The sequence below is a fragment of the Leptopilina boulardi genome, unplaced genomic scaffold, assembly GCF_019393585.1.
Source record: "Leptopilina boulardi isolate dan_hultmark-lab unplaced genomic scaffold, ZJU_Lbou_2.1 LbouV2_302, whole genome shotgun sequence".
Taxonomy (NCBI): Eukaryota; Metazoa; Arthropoda; class Insecta; order Hymenoptera; family Figitidae; genus Leptopilina; species Leptopilina boulardi.
The window spans coordinates 2,148,820-2,174,329 of record NW_026137866.1 but is presented as its reverse complement, the minus strand read 5'-3'; the positions used below and the strand labels follow the sequence as shown (position 1 = coordinate 2,174,329).

General features: G+C 26.0%; 1 protein-coding gene across 1 annotated transcript; it reads right to left on the bottom strand.

Annotated features, from left to right (window-relative positions):
• Positions 1–8: 8 nt before the first annotated feature.
• On the bottom strand, positions 9–24,161 carry LOC127282832 (calpain-C). Its single transcript, XM_051307359.1, has 15 exons — positions 23,794–24,161; positions 16,384–16,527; positions 14,688–14,757; positions 8,195–8,477; positions 2,812–3,001; positions 2,590–2,664; positions 2,271–2,440; positions 1,767–1,939; positions 1,593–1,687; positions 1,283–1,515; positions 1,038–1,207; positions 914–972; positions 565–829; positions 328–386; positions 9–252 (listed from the first exon to the last, which is right to left on the bottom strand). The coding sequence occupies exons 1-15, from the start codon at positions 23,800–23,802 to the stop codon at positions 226–228; spliced, it is 2,022 nt and encodes a 673-aa protein (XP_051163316.1). The 5' UTR covers positions 23,803–24,161; the 3' UTR covers positions 9–225.
• Between the last annotated feature and the right edge of the window lie 1,349 nt (positions 24,162–25,510).

Genomic DNA, 25,510 nt, shown 5'->3' with positions numbered 1-25,510 from the left:
CGTGGATGTATACAAAACAATACTTAATTTTATTAAATTTGTTTATACATTATACAAAAAGAAATTAATTACTTTTATGATTTAATAAGCGATGACATTATTTTACAATGAACAATGTGAATAAAAATTAACTTTAATATGGCTTAATCTTAACAGTAGAAAAATGATGCAATGAAACAATATATACAAATAATCTAAAAATACAAAAAAATCACGTTGACAATCTCAACACATAAGAGATGATCGCAGCCACTAAAATAAAAAAAAAAGAAATTTCAGTTAATTTAAAAAAAAAGTATTTTTTACAAAAAATGCAAAATCACTTACTTCTGACAAACTAAGTTTGATACTTCCATTTTGCAATGGATCTTTGCTTTCAAATATTCCTAAAATAGAGTAATTAATAAAAATTAGTCCTTAATTAGTTAGTTACTTGAAAATAATTTCAAGTATTTTTAAAGTTCCATTAATAAATATTGAAATATATTTTTTAAATAACACAAAATTTTTAACTTTTGATTAATTTTGGACTTTTTTAAAAAAAAAAATTTGTTGAATTGTTACCAAAAGCATCACTCAAGTGTAAAATTGTTGAAACAAAATCGCCAAATCTTAAAGTTCCATCCTTCCTCATATATCGAAGGATAAGAATTGACAGAACATCTGTATTTAATTGAAAACCAACTTCAAGTAAAGCGTCACGAAGCCTTTCCGCTTTTAAAATACCAGTTTTTTCTTTCGTATGATTCTTAAATGCAGTTTGCCAATATTTTAAACTGCACATTAAATCTTTAAAGTCGCTAAATTTTAATCTACCACTACTCGTGCTCTATTATTTTTCATATTAAGGAATTAATCCCCATTATAAAATTTACTTCAACAAAAATCATTTCAAAAAATTTCAAAAGGATACATCCATTGTTAGGACGACTTGTCGACAAACTTCCATGCAAGCACAACTTTTAATATAATCTAAAAAAAAAAGAAAAATATAGAAAAATTTTTAATTTTTCAATAATTAAAAAAAAAAACAGTACCATTTGGTAAACAAGCATCTAAAAGTTCTTGAAGCTCGAAAGCATTAACAGTTTTGTGTTCATCTGCAAGTTGAAGAAATACAGCTTCATATTGGGAAAATCCTTTGCCTTCAAGAATAGGAGCTTTGACAATCGCTGATTTCATCAAAGAGGGTGGCGTATCTAGTAATCTAAAAAAAAAATTTGTTTTAAAATACTAATTCGTAATTATTTTATTCCGAATAAAAATAAATTTATTTGCTTACTTCAATTTTAAGGGTTTACTACTGTAAACTCGTAGTGTAAAACTTGTTTCCTGAGTGGGCTCAAAAGTTGTTGGTACAAGTAAATAACCACCTTGCTCCAATTGACATCGATGACTGACTTGTCGACTATTTGTATACTGTGAATTTACGAGCGATTTATTTTTCTTGAAAAATTGCTTATTTATTGATTCGGTACTATTTTTTGGCAGCGTGTAAGCTGTAAATCCAATCACCTGAATAGAAAAAAAAATTCAGTTCAAATAAAAACGAAATAAAAAAACGGTTTACAATAATTAATATAAATAATCACTTTTGGCTCCATAATCGAATGTTGATTGAGAGATACAATGACTTCCTCCATTTCACTGAGAATGAGATGTAACTGAGGATTTATGTGAAATGTTTCTGGAAAAGGAAAAAATTTTTTTTCATAAAATAAAAATTCAATAGAAAAGTGTTTATCTTACTGAAAAAAAAAAAATACCTTGATTATTTCGACATCCCCCAGCGGTGACGCCTCTTCTCCAGCTTCCTTGATACAATTTCATCTGCCAAGTGTGCTTACTGTGCAAAGAAGGCTCGTCCCTTGAAGTTTCAGCGTCAAGATGCACGACTTCAAGATGAGTGAACGTTTTTACAAAATCCGAATACGATATCCTAATTGCCAAAGGAAAATTAGTTTCAAATTTTCCCTTTTTTCTTTAAACTTAAACATATTCGAAATATAAAAATAAAGAAATTCAAATATTTAAAAATTAATTCTATATTGCAAAATAAAATCTAAAATTCTGTTTTAAAAATAAAATAAAATACAAAACTCGAACGAACTCTTGGTACTTAAATTTAGTAAGAGATAAAATACTTTTAAAAAATTTTTTTTTCTCTTTTCCCTTATTATTAATTGGATAATATTTTAGAATTTTTTTTTGTTTTTGTTTCTGCACGCGAAAACGATGGGCGTGAAAAGTCATGACTTTAAATTTATTACCAGAATTCTCCTTCAGCCATATTTCGAACAGTCAGTCGTTCTCTTTCTGCAGGAGGAATTTCATCCCATTCGAGGCCTCCACGGGCCCAAGCACCAACATATTCTCCTCCAAGTCCAAGGGGATTTCTTAATTTTACTAACTGCACAGCCTCGCCACTAAATGTTTCTACCTGTTAACATAAATTATCGTAAAAAAAATATATTTTACAATATTATAAATCATTCATTTTTAAAATACTAATTTTTTTCAAATATTTTCTGTTAAAAATATCAATTTTTAATTTAGTTACATATTTATTTTTAAATTTATTTAACAAACCCTTTCGATAGCGTAGAGCCTGTAATTAATTCCCATTTGTATTCCATTTGCCAATTTTTCTGTACTTGTACGAATCTAGAAAAATTATTTATAATTAATATTTAAAAAATAATATCTTAAATTAAATTCATTATTATAAAATTAATTTTTCTTATTTTTAAATTATTTTCTAATTTTCCATTGGTTATACTTTGATTGTTAATTTTTTTTTTTTATCCTTACTTGTTGTTGTTGCTGATTATTATTAACAGTGCAGGTAATTAAGGAAGTCATATCTAAAAGTTTTGTTAAAGCACGACCACATGCCGTGGGATCTTGACGAATTGTAATACTTTCAGTAATTCCACCTGTCAAATCTGATAAACCATCCAATAAAGTTCCGTACTTTAAAGCTTCATATGAACCATGTAATCTGAAATTTCAAAAAAAAACCTTATTTTAATAATAATTTTATATTCCTTCAATTCAAATTTGAAAGAAAAAGAAATTTTGCAAACTTCTTTTTTTAAAATTATAGTTTCTTACGAAAAAAAAAATTGTCTTAAAAATTACTAATCATTATGAAAATCATAACACTGTATATAATAGAGGATTAGAAAGAAAATTTCCTCTGATGATAATGAAAGTATCAGTAATATGCACTTCCGTCTGATATTGAAGGAGTTTCCCACAGACATTCGAAATAAAAATATTAACTCGTACTTTCTTTAATGGATAAGCACAACTCAAGATCTTATATATATATATAAAGGGGGGAAAGCAAATCGGAATTTTCTCACCTTCAACCTTATGAGATTATATAGAATGCTTTATGAAGAACGCAACTCGCACTTTATATGCTCAGAGTCAATGCCAAACCTACACAACAATATTACAGACAATTGAAATTCCGTTACATTTTACACTTATAGTGAGAAAAAAATTTAATTCTAAACGATTTTCAAAATAAAAAAAAAAATCCTACCTAATTTTGTCATTAAAAAATTATTTTTTACCATATTAAAAGGTAAAATTACAATTTTTTGAAAATAATTTTCTGTATTTACATTTAGACGTTGAATAAATTGAGATTTATGGAGGCGACATATCTTCTTTATCGAAACAATGCATCATTTTGTAAGGCATGATACACGAGACTATATCTTAACGATACGATAGAGAACCCCCTTTATTTTCTCCTTCGTCTTCTTCTTCTTCGTTCTTCTTTCCATGGTCACTTTGCCTTCCTTTTCAATTTTGTTTACACTATCTTTGGCGATGTTAAGTGTATAATAATCATTTTCACAGATTCCTAACTTCAAATGTCCGCAATTTAAACGTGCGCGTTCACATTATAAATTATTCCAGAATTAATCTGATATGTTTTTATCTTTCAAGGAAGTTTATATGTTAATTTATTGTATTTCCTATTTATTTATTACTACGCCAAAAAAAAAATTGAATTATAAATAAAAAATTATGTAAATAAAATTAAAACAAAAAAATATTCTAAATTATAAAAATTGAATCAAATAGAAAATAAAAATAAGAGAAAATATAATTAAACTGAAATTAAAATTATTTTCAATGATTAATATTTAAAATTATAAATGAAAATAATTTCTGAATCGCAAAAAAATTCGGAGAATCTACAAGAAACTAAAATTCCGCGACTTGGTAATATTTTCACGAGTCAGACATTTATTATATAAATACCGTAACTATAATTTCCGTGTAATAATTTTTATTGCTGTGTAATAAATTTTGCATAATCATGATATTGTTATTTGCTCCATCGTATTTACAAAATTATTCCTTGTTTGATTGTATAAGAAAATCTGTCACACTTGTGCGTACGTCATTTATAATGTCATGAGATGAAAGGCATCTAAGGCGTGACCAACGCATTCTTCGTCTTGAAGAAAATTACATTTTAAACACCATTGTCCTTGATTATCCTCGAGTTCCAATTATTACATTTTTTTCCCCTCTTTCTAATTGTAACTTAAATTTTAATTTACAATTTCTGTTATACATTATAGAATTTTATAAATAAAATGAAATGATGAATTAAAATTTTTGAATGAATTTTAATCGTCATGTTTAATAATTTATCAAACGAGATTAAGAGTATGTTCATTCATCAAAAATTTTATTTCAATATACGAAACGACGAATATAATCTGGATAAATTATTATCCATGAGTGCATATTTTGTAAGAAGAAATTTTATAATCTCATTCTATCTTCATCTCAATGCGATATTATGTAAGATATTAAAAGAGAATTTCAAAAAAAAAAATTTCAAATTAAAATAATTATTAATATAAAAATAATTTTTCTTTTGAAAAAATTTAGAAACGATTTCAATTTCATGTAAAATAAATATTGTAAAATTAACAAATATTGTTTCAAATGAAATAAATATAGAAAATGTTTATTAAATACCGGTCTTTTGCGATTGGAATCAAATAGAAAGCTTGATAGCATGACACGCGCGCGCAATAGGATATGCGAAACGCACCACCGATTTCCATTAGAAACCAAGTATATATACACACATGTGGTTTTGATTCGTTCTTTCGGACTACAATATATTTATTCTTGATTCGCACATGTAGCTTCAAAGAAATTGTTTTCCATTTTCACCTTTATTAACGATGCGTCAAGAATTATGTGGACAATATAATTTTCTCTCAATTCTATTTTTATGTGTTCAAATTAATAAATTCTATTAGAATAATTTTTAAATTAACAAACGTGTTAGTCTTTTTTTTTGAAAAATTATTTTCGAATCAAAAAAAAATTGAATTATGATCGAGCTTAAAATTATTGTATTCAAACAAATATAAAACACACATGGGGGCAATACTTTCACTTGCTAAGTAGTCTTGCAATAAAGGATCGAAGGTCAGTGCTCCATTGGTTCCACAATTTCTTGTCTCCAAACATATCCATTTTCTATTCTCTCTTTCTCAAACTTCTGTTTCTTATAAGATCAAATAAAATTCTTTCCATTTTCATTTTAAAATCTTTTCCAAAAAATCCTGCCTTGAAGAAGAGTGTATTTATTTTTAATTTTTTTAGTTTCGTAAACAATTAATTTAAATACAATTTAATTATTTCAATTTCCTCACGAGTCATTTCTGCAATTTTATTTTCGCATATACAAGAAATATAATTGCAGTATTCTTTGTATAAATTTAATTGCCTCGGATTAGAAAGTTAAAATAAAATTAGAGATTTAGAAATATTAATTTAGATGAAAAAAATTAAATCAAATTCCCAAATTGCGTCTTGTTATTTATAGTTATTATAAAACGGAAGAAGATAATGAGCCTCATAGATAAATATTTTCACATGTTAAGTGGATGTTGAAGAAGTTTACATTTCTACGCCCTTGGAAAATACTCAAACAGTCACGATTTTATACGCTTCCTACTTGACATTTCACCTCTTTTAATGTCCATTGACTAAAGGTAAATCTTTTCTCGATAATATCTGCGTGTGTTTTAAAACATTTTGATGCTTATAATCTAAGCTTGATGATGATGATGATGACAACAACAAAGGTATTATATGACTACTAAATTGTTCCGTTATAATTTTTTTTTACTCCTCTATTAAGTTCCACTATTATAAAGTCGATTAGCTAAACTTTCTTCAAAGTCGGTGTTAATTTTCCTTTTTTTTTCATATAATTTTCTTGACAGAAAAGTTTTTACTTTTTTCATGAATTGGATCTGTATTTGTAAAATGCGAAGACTTTTTTTCAGTTCTGTTTGAATTGTTTTTCAATACACGATTTCACCATTAAAAAGTGCATTTGGGACAATGTTTCGAATATTCAATGTGTTTCAAGATTTTGTCTTGTCCGTCACAAAAGTTATGGACTTTCAACAAGAAGACATTATAAAAAATGTTGCCTTTGTGTTCGTTGGTATATCTTACATTCTTGATGTTCCACTTCCTGGTATGTCTCTGTTTTCATGAAAGTAGAGTATCTATGTGCATTCTGTACAACTTTATATGGAAGCTCCTTATTGCACTTATCGCTTTTCTTTTTTTTTTTTCGCCAATAAATGTCCACCATTTGCTACTTAAATAAAAATTCAGTCATTAATTATTTTTCTTTTTTTTATCAAATTAAATCTTTACAAATTCGAAAAAAAACAATATTGCTGAGTAAAATTATTTTTAATATAATTTCAAAAAAAATGATAAAATATTATTTGGAAAAGTCTATGAGGATCTTATGTCTTCCCTGAGAAAATACTCACGGTATAATCACTTTCGTGAGATTAAAAACGAATACTTCGAAAACTGGAAGTGCGTAAGTAATGGGGAGAGCATAAGCAAGCATTGCACATTTGGGAAATGTATTCCGTAAACTTTTACGAGAATCCTTATCTTTAGGGTTTTTTCTGTTCGCAGAAAAACTGTAACAATACCAATTCTTTACAAGATAACTGAATTTTTCCTTTGTGCGAATGTCTTTATAGATTTCCTTGCGAAACATAGAAAGTACAATTCCTTATTTATATTCATTACACAATGAAAATACGAAACTTTTATTTATCTTTGAAAATATAACAAAAAAATTATCTACAAAAATTTTTCCAACCAAATTTTCTACAAAGAATATATTTTTTTGGGGGGGATAAATTATCAAATCGAAAAATAAAAATAAGATGAATTATGAAGCAGTAATCGGAGGAATTACATATAGGAAAAAAATATTAATAAAAGAGTATTCGAGAAAGAAGAAGAAGAATTGCCTTTTTCTCTCGCCTTCTTTCTCTAGATGACCTCTTTCTCCTCCTCTCGACAAATTTTTTTTTTTTTCTCTCTTCACTTCTCATAATCCACCGTTACTTGTTCGGCAAGGACGTACACCGCATCTTACAGTGAGATGGCAACTGCGCGACTTTTCAGAATCAAAAGTAGATGAATAAAAGATGATAAATAACAAAAAGAGACTAAAAAAAGAAAAAAACACAGAATAAAATTATAATCACTAAAGAAAATCTAATATTCAAAAGAATTAAATGAAAATTCATTTAATTCGATTACACAACAAATGAAACAGAGAGTCAATTAACAAACCTGAGAAATTTTGAAGAGAAATCTCTATACTGAACAATATGTGAAAAAAAATGTAACTCTTTCACTCTTCATTTCTATGAACACATAGAAAATTAGAAGAATTACTCATTAATTTCAAGATATAATCAAAAAAGAATGAATATAAAATTCCACAACTAGGAAAATCTTTTTAGATTCGAATCATTGAAAATCAGTGATCACGTCTTTGTAAAAATTACAAAATTGTGATCAACCATCTGAAGAACGCCTTTGGTATATTTGATACAGTATTAAACTCGTTCGATTCATTGATTCTCGCGAGGATGTTTCCAATCAACACCTACGCTTTCTAAAGAAAAATCTTCTCGACTTTCAAAATATCTTGAATTTCGTTTACAGTCGAGTAATTTGAAAAATTAATTAACGGTTTTTTTTAAGGCAAAAATTAAATAACCTTGAGCTTGAAAAATTCAAACGTCACCTTGAATTAATAAAAGGAAAGGTATGTAGAAAAAAAAAAGGATGAAAATAATTGGCTCACTTTGCGTAAGCTTTCTCCAGAAGTGCTGGCCAGAATTGATCGCTGTGACGGCTTTGAACGAAGGCCAGACGTCCATGAACGGCAGGAAGTCGGTCATCGACGAGGACCTCGACCCAGGCGCCGCACCACCAAAGTCTAAAGCGAAATACACCAGCGTATTCCGATGTCGGTGATCCTGATGGTTCGCCAGTGTTACCAAAGCCTTGATCAGCAGGTACAACACGATAAAAAAGACCCTTACTCAAATGAAGAACACCAAGGCACGAGACCAACCATTTGTCACCTAAAAATAACAAAACATCGAATCAATTCTAAAAATAGAAAAATTAAATATTACATAAAGTTATAATAAAAAAGCTAAAATTGTGAATTACGATTAGACCTTCGAAATCGAAAGTATAGACTGTTTCGAATTACAAAACAGTTTTTTTTTTGCTTCCTCGTTTACCGTTTTTCTCACGGCCTATCACACACTGAAAAAAATGTATTTGATTCAAGTAATGTTATTTTATTATCAAATAAATATTTATTTGTAACAAATACATTTTTTTTCTTTTTTGCTATATCAGAACAAAAAAATAATTTTGAATTCGGGAGAATTTTTTAATTTTTTAAAAATTCTATTTTACTCTAATTAGAAATATTGAGAAATCAGAAATATACCAAAAAAATCAAATTTGAAAAAGTGTTTTTTTTTTAAAGAATTTTTTTTCTCCTCTTTTTTTGTGATCAATTATTCAGCAACAAACGAAAGTAGCAAAGTCATCATTTGATGAGTTTCCGGTCATCAGAGAATGGTTTAGATGAGATGAGATTTTAGATCATCAAATAGGTAGCTGTAATTTGTTCTCAAGTTCAATTTAATTAGTTTCAATATCCAGAAGCTGCGTGAAAACTGTTTTTTTGGAATAAAAAAAATAAGAACGATAATAAAATATATCATTATTGTATATAATATACCTTTCTTATATTCTTAACAGACTTTACAATTTTACTTTCACCATTTAATCCTTCTCCAAGGGATTAAATAAGATTGATTATTTTGAGGATTACTTACAAAACAATCAAATTTAATTACATTGTATTTTCATTCCAATATTGAAAATTAACTACCGAAAAAAAATTACTTTTTATTATATTACATAATGATGACTATTAATTATTAATATTGAAAAAATTAGTAATTAATAATATTTTGCAATTATCATTTACTTTCACTACAAAATTTCGACTATTTTTGAATAAAATGAAAAAAAACAAAGCTAATCAAGCATCACAAAACGTTCAGGATATTTAAAAATACACTGAAAAACGGCTCTGCTCATCCTGAACAGTGAAGAAATTTTTGCAATGCAAAATAAACGTCAAGGTCTTGATTTCATAAGAGTAGGAAAAAAAAACAAATTCTTTTTGCAAATAAGGAATGCAGAATTCCAAGAGTTTTGTTTACGCTTCAGAGAGATTCGTTTGAAATTCATATTTTGTAAAAAAAAATTGCTACATCAAATTTCTCCAGTAAAAACCAATTATAGATTAAATTAAGTAATTCAAACATTTTTTTTTGGCATGAAAATGTTTCTTTAAATTTATAAGATATACCATTGAGCGATCGAAAAAAAAAATAAAGAATTGAATACGCATATTTTTCGTATCATCCAGACATAGCCTCAGGTAAAAACAGAGAAGAATTTCGAGTTTCGAATGATGTTAATAAAGCAATTGGTTTTGATCTAGGTCAAATGAAATACAACAAAAGTAGTCGGGGAATATAATGTATTATTACGTGTCATCATTCTGGAAGTATGTGATTCACGTGTGATGATGATGATGATGATGGTGGTATCATTAAAGACACAGGAAAATTCCGTTATAAGAGCACACAGGTCCGGAATACATCCGTTTGTCGCACGTCACGCATTTAGGAATGTGACAACTATTCAACTTGAGTACCTCATCGCGACTTTCGTTTTACGATTGGCATTTTCATTAAAATCTTATGAGTCGAGTTTTCTCATTAATTCTAAATAAGAGAAAATTTTACTCTTCTTATATAATATTTTTAACTAAAAAAAATTTTCATTTTTTATTTCAATATTTGTTATTTAATTAGAATTTCTCCAAATCACATAATCAGCAAAAAAAAATAATTAATATTCAATGTGTTAAATTTTTTTTTATTTCTACTGATTATTTTATTTATTTGAATTTATTTATTAAAATTTATTTAACAGAATTTCTTTTTAAACAAATTTTTACTTTGCAAAATTTTTAAGTGTTGAATTTTTTATCAAAATTTTTATTTTACAAAATTTCTCTTCGCATAAATTTTTATTAAAAATAATTCTAATTTAAATCGAATTTTATATTTAGAATTCTCAGAATTTAATTAGAATTTTTAAATGTCAAAATTCACCAAATTTTCATTTGTTCGAATTTTTGTTTGTATATACGAATTTGTTATATGATTTTTTAAGACGTCGAATTTTCATTTGTCCGAAATTGCAAATTTGCCGAACAAAAAAATTGCGCCAAAATATTTCTGTCGATTTTTTTTTTATTTGTAATTTCGGAAAAAAGAAAATTCGTCAGAATTCGAATAAAAATTCGAACAATTGAAGATTTAGTAAATTTGATTCGAATTACAGAAAAAAAATTCGCAGTTGTATATATATATATATGAGAATTATAATAAATTAAAATTAAAAAATTTAAAAACAGCTAATAATTTCAATTGTTTATAATGAACAAACAATTTTTTTTGTTCTAATATTTTTAGAAATTTATTTAAAAAAAAAAAACCATTTAACATTAACTATAATAATTTCCGTATTCATTCATTCATTCCGTCTGTCCACACTTGAAGTTAGTCGTATTTTGTTCCTTTTGTTTTTCTAAAATTTTGACAATTCTTGATTTCGTAATATTTTATGGTTAACACGACGGATATTTTTAATATATTGTAAGTGACAGTTTAAAGTAAAAAAAAATATTGTTCATTGTGTGCAGCACCAGTATATTTCCTACTTGGTATTTATAGAAAAAAAAGTTTCAATTATAATATAATTTTTATTATTATTTATAAATTTATTATATTATATATACATTTTTTTAAATGTAATGATTATTACAGATAATTAGAACATTTTAACTTATAATTATTATTTATCTTTCATTATTTTTTCATTATTCATTATTATTTATTATAAATTATTATTCATAAATTTATTATTATTAATTTGTTTTTATTATTAATTATTAAATTGTTATATTTTTTTATCTATAAACAATATAAAAATAGTTTGCTTTTTTAAAAAATTTTCAATTTGATTTTAATTTTTAATTTAAGTTTAAAGTTTAAAACATTACAAATTTTTTTTAGGTTTTATTTTTTCAAAATTTTTAAATATTTTTTAATTGCTTAATACTTTTAAAAATATAATTAATAATTTTCTGTTAATTTAAATTTCTTTTTGATTATATAATTTTTTAATATTTATTAATTATCAGTTAATTAAATTTTTTTAATAAAAAACATTTTAAAATTTTCATTTGCAACGAAATATTTATAGAAAATACAAAAAAATATTTAGCATAACTAATTTTTTGTAATTTGAAAGATTATAAAAAATTCATCGAACATTGACTTTATCAAAAATATTTATTTCTAATATTTTAATATTTATATTTTAAAATTTTTACTTAAATTTATTTATTTATATAACATCAAACTCATTTTTTTCTGTGTATAAATAAATGATAACGTGAAAATTAGAAATATACCTATTATTAATTTATTACTCCATTGATGCAGAATTATTATTATTATTATTATTATTATTATTATTATTATTAATATTATTATTATTTTAAAATAACCATCGCAATGAAAGTTGGAGGCGCGCTTGCGCGCGTGTAATTTTGCTAGTTGAATATTAAATTTTGTAATTTTCTGTTTGAAAAATTATGATCCTATAACAATAATAATAATAATAATAAAAATTGCAATTGAAGAAATAATCGAATCATATTTGTTTCTAGATCACGTCTATATATATTGACATTGATTATGATCTTGACTCTCGTGCAATATCTCTTTGGGAAGATCGCTATTGGTCACTGAACATTTCTCTTGTATTTAAATTGAATGTCCTATAGGAAGAACAATGTTTCACGAACAAATATTCATGAAGAGATTGAGAATGGAAGTTTGAGAAAAGCTTTTATGGAACGCCAAGACAAAAGTGTATGAAAGATTCTAAAAGACCTTTTGCGCTTATATATATATATATATATATATATGCTTTCGTGTAGAGGAATATCCACAGAAGAGATTGGGAGCTCTCTCTCCCACGTTCTCGAAAGGTTGCAGGTCGATTTCAGAGTTCGGACAATTTTGAGGTCGCTCGACCGTAAAGAGAGTGTATAATATAAACACACTCTCTATATCGTTCGATTATCTTCTCGTCGACAATATATGTATATGAAAAGGATAAATGTATTTCATTCATTTACTAAAGTCCATAGTCACTATACCAAGATCACAATATTTTCTGTAAAAAAAAAAAAACACTGATATTATACACTCAATCAAGATTAACAGTGGATTTCTATATTCAATAGTCTCTAACGGGAAATATTTTGAATTATGCTTCATCAGATTAGAATCAAAAACCCAATCAAATAATGAACACACATTGCGGAAAAAAAATTTCACTATACATAGTGGGATAAAGATAAGAATATGAATTTCATTACAGGGATGAGTTGTTTTTATTATAAAGGAAACAAAAGAGAATTTGATTTTTTCTTTTTTGAAAAGAAGAAGAAGAAGAACTTAATTTTGTCCAAGCAGAAAATATATTTGATCCTCATAAAATAGTTAATAGAAATAACTATTGTTTGTATAAAAAAGCTTCTCACGATCTACATTAATTTCCATTATAAGGAAAAAATTATAAAAGACATTTTTTTCACGCTTTTAATTCTCTATAAATTTATTTCGAATAAAGTAAATTTTTTTAAAATTCTTTTTCAACTTTCATTGATAGAATTTTCTTTTTCTGTGCAAATTTGGAAATTCTTTTCAAATTGTCGAAAAATATTCTAATTTTTTTTTTTGCTATTTTTTAATGGTAATTAAATGGAAAAAAAATGATATAGAAAATTATTGTTGTTTCGAATTGAAAAAAATCACATACATGCGGTTCATAATTAACATTGTAATGCGTGACGCGAGACGTAAATGGATGTTTATGGTTAGCGTTTCCGGTGGCCATACAATACACTTGTATACTGATATCTAAATAATTTCATAAATATAATTTTTAAACTCAATCATTCAATAAATTTAATTTTTATTTGCAAATTATTCTTCCTATTATTTATTTAAAAAATACAGGAAAATCAATTTATTTGGAATGATAATTTTAGTTTAAAATAAAAAAAAAAAATATTTAACAGAATAAAATAACTTTTTGCACATATAAAAATAAGATCCCAAAATTTTTAAAATAAATCTCACAAGGATCAATTTAGAATTTAAAAATAAAAAATTACAATCCATAATAGGATTTTACATTAAATAATTTAAAATTCTTTGACGCGATTCTTTTTTAAATAAAAAGAGAACATAAAGAATTTTACATTAAATAATAAATTAAAATTCTTTGACGCGATTCTTTTTGAAATAAAAAGAGAAATTGAAAAAAAAAAATTCAAAAATTCTGCTTGCAATTGAAAATGTAGTAAAAAATAAATTGATGATATTTAAAAGGATATTTTTAACACTTTCCTGTTGGGGGGGTTTTTTTCTAATTTATTTTTGTTTTTTTTTTTTTTTTTTTTGGCTTAATCATGGGTCGTTGTACGAACGATGAGTATCTACTGAGGAAAGAGCTGAAGGCTAGTTTCCAACTCGTATCATTACGCACTATCGCTGGCATTTTGCGAAGCACGCTTGCTTCAATGCTCCCGCGTGTAAAAAAGAGGAAACCGGAACGACCCGTTCTGCAGCCATCTTATACTTTTTCCCCTCTCTTTTATGTTTTCTCCTTGATAACATGTATAGTAAAAGTTCATAATTTCACCATAAAATTCAATGATAAAATGATATGAAATTATTAAAGACTCGATTTCGTATAATATTGAGAATATTTAATTCCTACGCGGTATAGAATAAGAAAATTGCAGTCTCCTCAAATATGCTCCTTTCCGACAAAATTATTATTATTATTTATATTATTATTATTATAAAATAGTACTAGCTACTTATATAGCAGTAATAATTTATTTTTCGTTTTATGATTAGCAAATAGTTGCATTTTTCCCACATGGAACAAACCGCATATGGATATCAAGATGCTCTGAATACGTTTTATATATATATGCGGGCTGGTCATAATAGATCAATTCAAAGAACATGTATCAAGTTCTATATATCGAGATCGTGTTACGTATGAAAAAATTTATCATTCAAGTAAATTCAAAAGATTACCCATTTTCCCAGGAATGACGTCGAATTGCGTTGGTGCATCGCTGACAAAAATTGGTCGATTGCATAATTCCTGAAAAAAAAAGAAAACAAAATTAATAAATTATTTAAATTAGAAATAAAATTATTTATAACAAAAAAATATTTATACAGATTTTATAATCACTTTTATTTTATTTTTTACCGAGAAATATGAAAACTATAATATATTCTGACACATATTTGTAGAGAAATTCTTTTTTCTCTTCCAATTAAAATATTTTAAAAATTAGTTAACGATCTACTTTCCTTAATTTCATGTACAAAATTTTTAAATATTTGCACGCGATGTGTTCGCAAAAAAAAAAATCATAATATCGTAACATTTTAATTGTCATTAATTAATTTTACATATCTTCTCAATTTAAATGGGTTTTTATAAATTTTTTGAATTACGGAAATGTTAATATATTTTTTTTTTTCTAATCTTACTTTCCATTTTTAAAAAGTTGTTTGTTATATCAAACTGTCGATTTGAAAACTCACCAACCGTATCATTACCATGTTCACTTTTATTCGAGCAATAAAATTTTTATCATTAAAAACCAGAATTACGATTTGATAATAAAAAAAAAAACTACGAATTAGATTTAAATGTTTCATTTTTCGAAAATTTTTCCGCAAATCTTCAATTTAATCAAAAGCATTTTTTTTTGATGGGGAAAAGATAAAAAAAAAAAAAAAAGTGAAATAGGTGGCGATTGTGATGAAAAACAATCTTTTGTAAGATTTTTTATGTGAATTAGCACTCGTAGGCGTTGGAATATTGTTTCCGGCCCCAGGAATATTTCACAAAAATCAGTTTGCAAGATATATAATGACAATAGACAAAAGTACACATATATTAAATAAAATATATATTACGTTCGCAAAACTGATTATGAAATCAAGAACAATGTGTAATGCTGTAAATTGCGAGATTTCAGGGTGACTGCAATCATTGGCATCTCAGTTAATTTGTTATACTTGTTGTAAACTCGTAACATAAGCCTATAAAGTACAATAATGCAAAGGGAATGCAATGATGCAGTCACTCTGCTGTTTGTATGACCTTGCGAAATGCATTGAGTTCATTGCAATTATTATTGTATATCGTCCACACTCTTAATATACGACCAACCGCAAGAGAAGATCCAGTTACGAGACTGATTATTGTTCCTTAACCGATTTGTCATCACGTACAATGAATCTTGTATATATATAATAATAAATGAGATTCTTGAACTTTTACGCGTAATGTGACATTTTATTTCCTGTTGCCACTTTTTTTTTTATTTTATTTACAAAAAAAAATTATCAACAAAAAAAAAATTCTTTAAATAATTTTTGTAAAGAAATTAAATTGATTTTTTCAATTATAAAACGAAATTAATAAATCGATAAAAATGAATGAAAAGAAAATTTATAGGCGAAAGGAAGTTTTAGTAAAAAATGATAATTTAAAAATATTTCTTCCTTCACAATTTGTAAATTGAAAAGTTACAGTTCATATAATTCTGAATTAGAGACAAAATTTTTTTATTTCAAAAAATAATAATTTTCTTTTTAAGTTTTATAACTTCCTTGTTAAAACCGTTTTTACTTTCTTCTATTAAACTCTATTGTCATAGTATAATTGTTTATAAATAGAATTAGTAATTTTTTTTGTTTCTATTTTTACCTTCGGTCTCTTCCACTGAAATTGAAATGGTGGTGTTTGATGATAAAATACTGAAGTCTGGGTAGCTGGAAATTCAGGATCCTCCCAGAGTTCACCACGTTTTAAGCACGAACGCTTGATTCGTTCGTACTCGCTCATCACGTCCTGAAAAAAAAAAATTCTGATTTAGTTTCTCCTTGTTGCTTTGAATTTTAAGAGGAAATTAATTCCAAAAATCGCTCTTTTTGTTAAACATTCCAGAATATAGTGAAATTTCTTTTTTTATAAAAAAAATTATTATTTTATCTAATAGTAAATAAAAAATTAAATTAATAGATAAAAATAATAAATTTCCCTAAATTAAAAAAAAAATGAGGACAAAGACCTCCAGGTTATTTTAGCACGAAAAAAAAAATTATTTTCAGCGTCGGCGTTATATTACGCAACTGTGATTAGTATCGTTTGTATTATTAACTGTTTAATATATATTGCCCACGCAGGAGAATCGTCAATTGACAGGACATCGACACCCTCTCAGGGTGGGCGTCGACGAGGTGTTTTGACGATGTCGTCATTTTTTTTTTCTATTTACGAAACCTATTGCAAAAAAAAAAAAATTTCAATTTTGTCTTAATTGTTTACAATTCTATATATGTTTGCGTGAGATAGGCGCGGCCATATAACCATGACATATTTATTGAACCATTATACTAATCCCAGGGATAGAGAAATTAAGATCTCAATTATGTATCTAATTTAAAATTTCCGTTTTTTTAATTATATACAAAGAAAAACAAAAATAAAAATGAAAATATTCTAATAAAGGAAGAGTAAAGAATAAAAAAGAGATTAAATTTAAAAAATATTGAAACTAAATTCAAAAAAAAAACGGTGATTTGATTTCTGATTCAGTAATAGAATTGAAAGAAAGTGGAACGTGAAATGGGACGATATTGCGAATGTTTTACGAATAATTAGGCGACTAATAAGTCATTGCCTCCTCTCGTTGCTAATTAGAGTTCCAGTTAATTCAGCTATCTTCTTCCTGCCAGTCAAGCCTACGTAATATGAACTCGTTATTGGCATACCAAGTCAAGGCGTGTTATAATAAATAATTTCCATGGCAATTAAAAAAAATTCCCTCTCAAGAAAGACCTGAAATCATTTTTATCATAACTTATTAAAATATTTGAACGAAAGAAGAAAATTGAAATCAAAAATAAAGAAAATAGAATTATCAATTGAGATATTGTTTTACACAAACAAAAAAAAAAAAAAGTATATGTAGAATGAATCAATCATGTGTCCTCATTCTGCCTCTCCAAACTGTCAACAAAGTCAGCGAATAAGTTGAATACAATGTCGACTTTTACCAGCAATTTGCAAAGCCTATTTATTTTGAGTTCTAGTTTCCAAGATGACCGCACAGTTTAAAACCAATTTGAAATTGGTTTCGGTGAAACAATAACGAAAATGAGCCCAAATGAGGGACGCAAACAAAACTTGGTGGCTTGCACCATTTCCTGCGATAAACGAACTATCTTCTTTTCTTTTCTTTTTTTTTTTCCAATGCATTTCATGGAAATACATCTTCTTTGCCCTCCTTCTTTGCTTTAACTCTTCTATATTCGCAGAAAAACTTTCCACATTTTCCTTTAATTACTAATTAGAATAAAAAATAATTTTACTATATTTGAAATTATTCAGAAAAATTATAATACAAAATAACAAGAATTACTTGAGGTAACAATTTTGCAAAAGAGAATAAAAATCTGCAAAAAAAAAAAAGCTGCTTATTTTGTAACGCAATGAATCAATTTTGCAATTTTAAATTCCACTTAAAGGGATTCTTTTTTAAGAATTTCATCTTTTGCAACTAATAGTTAATCTTCACTTGTTTATAAACGACAAAATATATAGAACTTGTCGGACTAGTTTTACGCTTGGTTTGTCAACGTCCTTGGGAATTGTACGGGCACTTATAAACACACAAAACCGGTAGCATAAGAGAGAACTATGCCACCTTGTCATTGTCGGTTAAAATGGTAACGAACTGTCGACAATACATATAAAAATACACAATTCACCTACTACACAACTTTCAAGCAACATTGAAATCATTTAACTTACATTTTAAAGAGACACCAGAAGGAATATTTTTTTTTTTTTTTTCAAGTAGAAAGTGACGAGACTTGACTTACATTGAGAAATTATTTAATTTTGCATTTTACTATAATATTAAATTTTCAACTCACATGATTTTAGAAACCGAAATTAAAGTGAAACTGCGCCAATGAACGAGAAAGTAAAAGTAATCGAAAAAAAAAAAACAAATTCACTTTTACCAGAATTATCTTTTTGTGTAAGTTAATTAGGAGCTAATATATAAATAATTAATGAGTATTTAAATGACTAATTTTGAAATTACTTTCTTATTTAAATATTAAAATAAAATAATTCCATTAGAAATTTATATTTTCATTTAATTTTCATAAAAAAATATATTTTTATTTAATAAAAAATTATCATTTCATTTTGAGAAAAATTTACTTATTTTTTTTAAATAATTAAAAAAAATGAAAATTAGTTGAAAAAAAATATATTTTGTATTAATTAAATTTCGATTCATAAAATTGAAGAGAATCTTGAACACTTTATGTGTAGGAAGTAAGTTCGCGGTACATCACCGTTCGACCTGAAGGCAAAGTTTATATCATGTCTAAAAGGATGCTGCAGGCGATTTACGAAATGGCTTTAAACTACAACGTTTTCAGCAAAATTCATCTTAAAGAAAGTAATATTTTTTCTTAACAGAAAAATAATAAATTAAACAAAAAAATTAATTTCATTATTAGAAAAATTAATATTAAAATTAAATGACAAAGAATTTCTCTTATTTCCTAATTTTTTCGAAATAATAAAAATTTTAATATTTAAAAAAAATTTTATGAAAGTTAATTACAAATCTTGAATTTCAATGAAAATAATTGAAAGTTTGAGACAATATATATTCATCATCACAATTCCACTTTTATAGATGAGAATTAAAAGTTTTCACTTATTCTCATTGTTCATCATGGGAAAATGTTTTTTGAATATATTCTGAAAATTGTTTCTTTTATCTATATGTTCTAAATTTTCAAACGTTAATTATTTATTTAAAAAAAAAAAATTCGACGATACGATAGAAAATTACGAAAAATTAAATAATATAGATATACTTTCAAGGAACTGAATACCGTTTCATAGAAAATAATTCCTTTAAATATATATATATATGAAACGCTGAAAGGAAGTCTGAAATAAAATGCGAATTATTTTCTCATACAATTTGCATTTTATGCTTCTTCTTTATCACTGCTACAGAATAGAAATAACAGCAACAAATATTGAGATAATAAATTATGAAGTGAATGTTAATTTTTTCTTTTAAAATTAATTTTACAAAATGAAAAAAAAAAATTTATTCAGCAAAAAAATTGATAACTGATCGGAATAAAATAAAGATGACAGGAAATGAAGAGATCAAAAAGTTGAGAATTTTTTAAAAAAAATAAGAAGCCAAAGAGCGCGACGAGAAAATGAGGGTAATTTGGATTTATAAATTATTCGCGAACTCAGGCGCGTTCCACTCGTTAACGACACTTTCTCTCCCTACTATAAATAATTCTCCTCAACCGTCTATATTCCAAAACCTTTTTTTTTATAACTATTATAAAATAAAAAATTTTTTTCATCTTCTATTATCTAAGAATTATTTTGATTCTCTTCCGCTATTGTATTTTACCAAGAATCAGGGCACATTAACGAATAACATGAAAAAATGAGAATAGAATTATGTAATTTTTCGAGCACCTTTCTAAATGTATATATGGCATTGAGTAATCTTATTACCGTTAAAATTTTTGCCGTAAATTGTAAATAAAAACTACATTCTTTGAATTGTTTTTCATAGAATAAATTCGATAATTCGCAAAAATACGTTTTGGTATAAAAAAAAAAAAATTTATTTATTTACTTCATTTAATATTAATTATTAAAATTTAATTTATAATTTCTTAAAATTCAAATTCAAATTCAAATTTCATTATCATTGATTTAATTTAAAATTTACTATATATTTAACATAGTATATATAATGAATGCCATATTGTAAATCAGATCAGCATATTGTGCTCGTTATGATTTGTTGCATTCGTCTACAAAGGCCTTGAATAGTGATATTAATGAATAATGAAACACCTCCTAAACTGTTTCAACGTTATCCTGAAGGCAATCACAAAACGTGACTCTCAAATGCTTCCGTATGCTTTTATAAACATTTCAAGCAAGAGAGGAAAACAATTTTCCAATTTTCTGCCTTTTTCATGAAATAATTCTTAAAAAAACCGATAACGGAAATTTAATTTTTAAACAAACTAAATTCTTCGATAATTTGTATTCAATTAATTTTAATTATCAAAAATTATTTTTTCAATTAGTTTCTTTAAATTAAAAATTATGTTTAAATAACGAAAAGCAGAATTCGAGTTTTTGTTACAATTTAACATCCCAGTGGAAAAAAAAAATGAAAAGGGTGTAACTGGTGGCAATAAACCTAATGAACGTTAATGATTTTATTACAGAGAAAATTATCATAAAATTAAATAAATTACTCTTTTTCAAGAAAATAACCGCACCCACTGTGTAAAAGAGCTTGCCTTCGGGAAGGAAGAATATAAACTTTAAACGTCCTTGAACCTGTACACATCCCTACCCTGAAGACATCTCAAACCACTATACGTAGTTCTTCAGAGTTCTTATTCTCGTTATATATTTATAGTTTCTCTTCAAGCAAGTGCACTTTAGAATGCAAGACTACTTTTCCACGTCATCAACTTATGAATTTATTTTTTCTCAATCCATCAATCATCAAAATCGAAAAAAAAACTAAATTTTTCAAATTGTAAAATAAATTTTTTTTTTTTTTGAAATATTTTCCGAAAAGTCTAATTTCTTAACAAATCAGAATCAAATTGGAAAAAATAATTCGAAGAAATTGAATTTTCTTTTCTAAAATATTTTCGAATTCAAGCTTCTCTATAAGGAACAAAACCTCAACTCCGATCCTGACGAGGATATTGAACTCCTTCAACCGACATTAATTTCACCCTGAAGCTATCCTGGCCTTGCTCACCAAGACTGCCGAGCAAAACCAGGTATTTCCTTGAAAGGGAATCCTTAAGGGTCTTTTTAGGTAGGTATTTTATAAACGATGTACGTTTACACTTTGGTACATTATAGGCGTGTAGTCGCCTCCACGTTCAAGCTAAGGTACTAAAGTTACTCATCGAAATTGCTTCCTTCATCCGCGAACTACTTGTAAGAACTGTGTTCAGAATTCATGTAAAAATTACAATATACGAGTTGTAAAGAGACAAAAAAAAACAACGACCCCGACCTTGAATACAACATTTCTTAGAAACTATCAACAATTTTTTTTTACAAAAATATTTTACAAAAATAAATTTTTTTTTTTAGAAAAAAATTAATTTTCTAAATTTTTATTTTAGAAAAAATATTTTCGAAAGTAATTTCTACTTTCCAATTATAGAAATTTTTTTTTATACTTTTCAACCAAAAAAAGAATTAAAATGAAAAAATACATGTTGCAACTGAAAATTTAAAAAAAAAACCACAGACTTTCTAAAATGATTCGAAACAAAAATATTGTGGAATGTAAAGTGTAAAGATTGATGAATTCTTATTAGTTTCTACTAGTTTAAAATTTTCTCCACATACTTTGAGGTCATTGAATGTTAAGAAATGCCAAGCAAATGACAAATGTAAACCGAAAAAAGAATGCTTAAATTATACTTTCGTCTTCTATTTTTCTCCCCCCGAAAAAATATATCTTTTTTTTCTAAACACATTTCCTTAACGTGAAGAAATTAGTTTATTTTTTATTTTATGCTCACGAAGCAACTTCCGTTATAGTAATTATTACGTTTTCATTTATCAGATCTATATATCTGCATATATGCCGTCGACACCGGAATGAAACCGGTTTTACACTGATTTATTCAACTTCCCTGTTCGTTGAATCTATCTTACTAATAAAATATATTTTTTTTTTCTTAATATGTTGACCGATTCCATCAACTTTTCACAATGGAATGTCGAGAAAAAAAAATAAATAATGTGATAATCACACTTGATAATAAAAATTAATTTTCATCGAAATGACAAAATTATTGTGCATCGAGGGAAGTTGCAAGATCCAAAGTCAATGCCACATATAAAAGAAACGATTAATCGTTAATGATATATCGAGAAAATTGTACATTTTCCACTTTCTTAGTCATCGTATTTGCAAAAAATAAAAAATAATGACTTTCGCAAGAAAATATGCATTCGCAAACAATGAGACAACGTGGGCGAAACCCTATCGAAAGTAAAAATACCGTCCATGGCCATACATCATATTGTCTTTATATAGTAAAACCCGCCTATCGAAATTGCTATTAACATAATGATTTACCGAGTTGCGTCAATTACTAAACATCATAAAAAGTACTTTTCAATCATACAATTCAAAGATGACAAATTATTGAATATTGAAAATCAATTTTCAATTAAAAATTAGATAATTTTTAAATTGTTCCTAAAAACTCGATCTATTTAGAAAATAATTGTAATTAAAGGTAATAAACGATAAATAGAAGATAATTTTCAAGATCAAAAATCAAATTTTCAAATTCAAATATTGTAAATTGTCTCTACCTTCTTTTATAACTAAATTCTTTTACAACTGTCCTGATTTTCACTTTTCAAATAATAAATACTTCGTTAATTAAATGTATATATATTTTTATAATAATACAAATATTCATCATCACTTTCCATTCTCGATAAGGTGAAAATTATCATCGAATTCTTTTAAATTTAATAATCAAAATTCATGACCATATATTATTTAGAGTGTAAAAATTAGAAAGCCGAAACAAAAGTTTAATTGTTTTATAAAAGGATAATTAACTACTGCCAATTATAATCAACCAATTATTATTAATAAGAAAAGAAATAGAAACTTATGAACTAATTTTTTTTTCTTATAAAACGAAATTTCAGTTTATTAAAATCAAAGACAAAAGTTATTAAAAATTTAATCCTTGACATATATTCTAATGTGCATATTTGTCAGCAAAAATTTTAAAAGCAATGTCACTCTATCGCGTGTAATATGAACAGTATTTTAAAATAAGTCAGCATTATTATTTTTGTACGAAAAAAAAAGTGAAAGTGATACGAAATAAAAATAAAAATTATTTTACTATTTAAAATTTGTTTCAAATTAGGAGAAAGAAACGTTTTTTTTTTGCCGTTTCGAAAAAAAAAACATCGTTATTACCTTTAAATACATAGAAATAGATAATTGTGTATTGAACTCACTTTGACCATCCGTCAGAACTAAAATATCTGCAAAAATGCTTTAAAAAAAACCACTATTTTTTTTTCCTTATTTGTACCACCAAATTGTAAAAAATTTCACTCTTTTTCTCAACACTATTTTGAAGTATTATTTTTTGAATTGGAAAATAAATCACTATAATCACAATTTGAAAAAGTTGACTAACCAAAATAATAAAGAATTTTTTTTCAAATTCAATAGTTAAAAGAAATTTAAAACACACACACACACATATTGCAGTTGAAACGTCGCGGAAACGCGACGATTTTCTTGCGCACCAAACTGTCTTACTGAATACGAGACTGACTACTACTACACACTACCAGGTAAATCCTGTTGGTACCCGCGGTTACCACTATCCTCTAGCCTTCCTACTCCTTCTTTAACACTCACCATTACAACGACGATTCTCTCTCATATTGGTCGTGTTGTCCCTTCTCTCCCAGGTCCAGCTACAGATATAGATACAGTTCTCTTCTCTCAGCATTAAATGTCTCTCTCTCTCCCTTGATATCACAAGTCTCTCAGCTTTGACCTATCGAATTAAAATGTCATAAATAAATTGTTTTCATGGGTATATTTTTATAATTACAAATTCGACTTCTTAATATTAAAAAAGATTAGAAAAAAATTTTCGTCCTTGAAATAAAAGAATAAAATTAAATTTTACAAAATTTTTTAGTACAAAAATAAAAGTATATTTAATTATTGAGAAATTATTTTTGAAAATAATAAAAATTTAGAGATAAAAATAAATATATCTACATACTAGAGGGCAGAATCAGGCATCATCGATAACTAAGATTTCTATAGCAGTTTTTTTTTAAAATTACAATAAACTTTTGATTGAATTTCTTATAATTTACAAAATATATTTTTTGACGAACAAAATTACCTTGTATAATTAATAATCTTCGAAGTCCTCTTGGTTCAACATTGTAAAATTAAAATTGGACGATGATCGACTTGAAGTAAACGAAACTAATTTTTTCCATTTGCCAAAATAATAGGTCCATTTTTATTTTTTTCAGTTGTCGACTTGAAGTAAACGAAACTAATTTTTTCCATTTGCCAAAATAATAGGTCCATTTTTATTTTTTTCAGTTACCGGCTTGAAGTAAACGAAACTAATTTTTTCCATTTGCCAAAATAATAGATCCATTTTTATTTTTCTCAGCGAAAATGATATTCCTCAATTTCCTTTTTTTACAAACGTGATTTAATTTTCCAATTGTCTTCATAAAAGTCAAAAATAATCCTTACCTGACAAAAAAACGACTACTTAGTAAGGAAATAATTGAAAATCAATTTAATTAACAAAAATTAAAAACTTACCTAGAAAACTTCTCTTCTTTATTATGAAAATAGATTAACAATCCTGTCTTGCGATAGAAAATTAACACAACACAAACACAATAAAAATAGCGTGTTTAAAAAAAAATAATTGAAAAAATATATTTTTAAAACCGCGAAAAAGAAAAAAAAAGACTTGCTCATTATTTTCAATTTAAAAATTAAAAATTTCTGTATTAATTTCAATTGTGTATAATAAAATTCCGATTTTTTGAGGTTAGGTAAAATTGGAGCAAGTCTAACATTCCTGTTTTATATTAAAATTAAAGAAAAAAAAACCGGATAAAATAGGAAAAATAATAAAAAAAAATTAGAAATTGTCAATTAGGAATATAACCTCAAAAT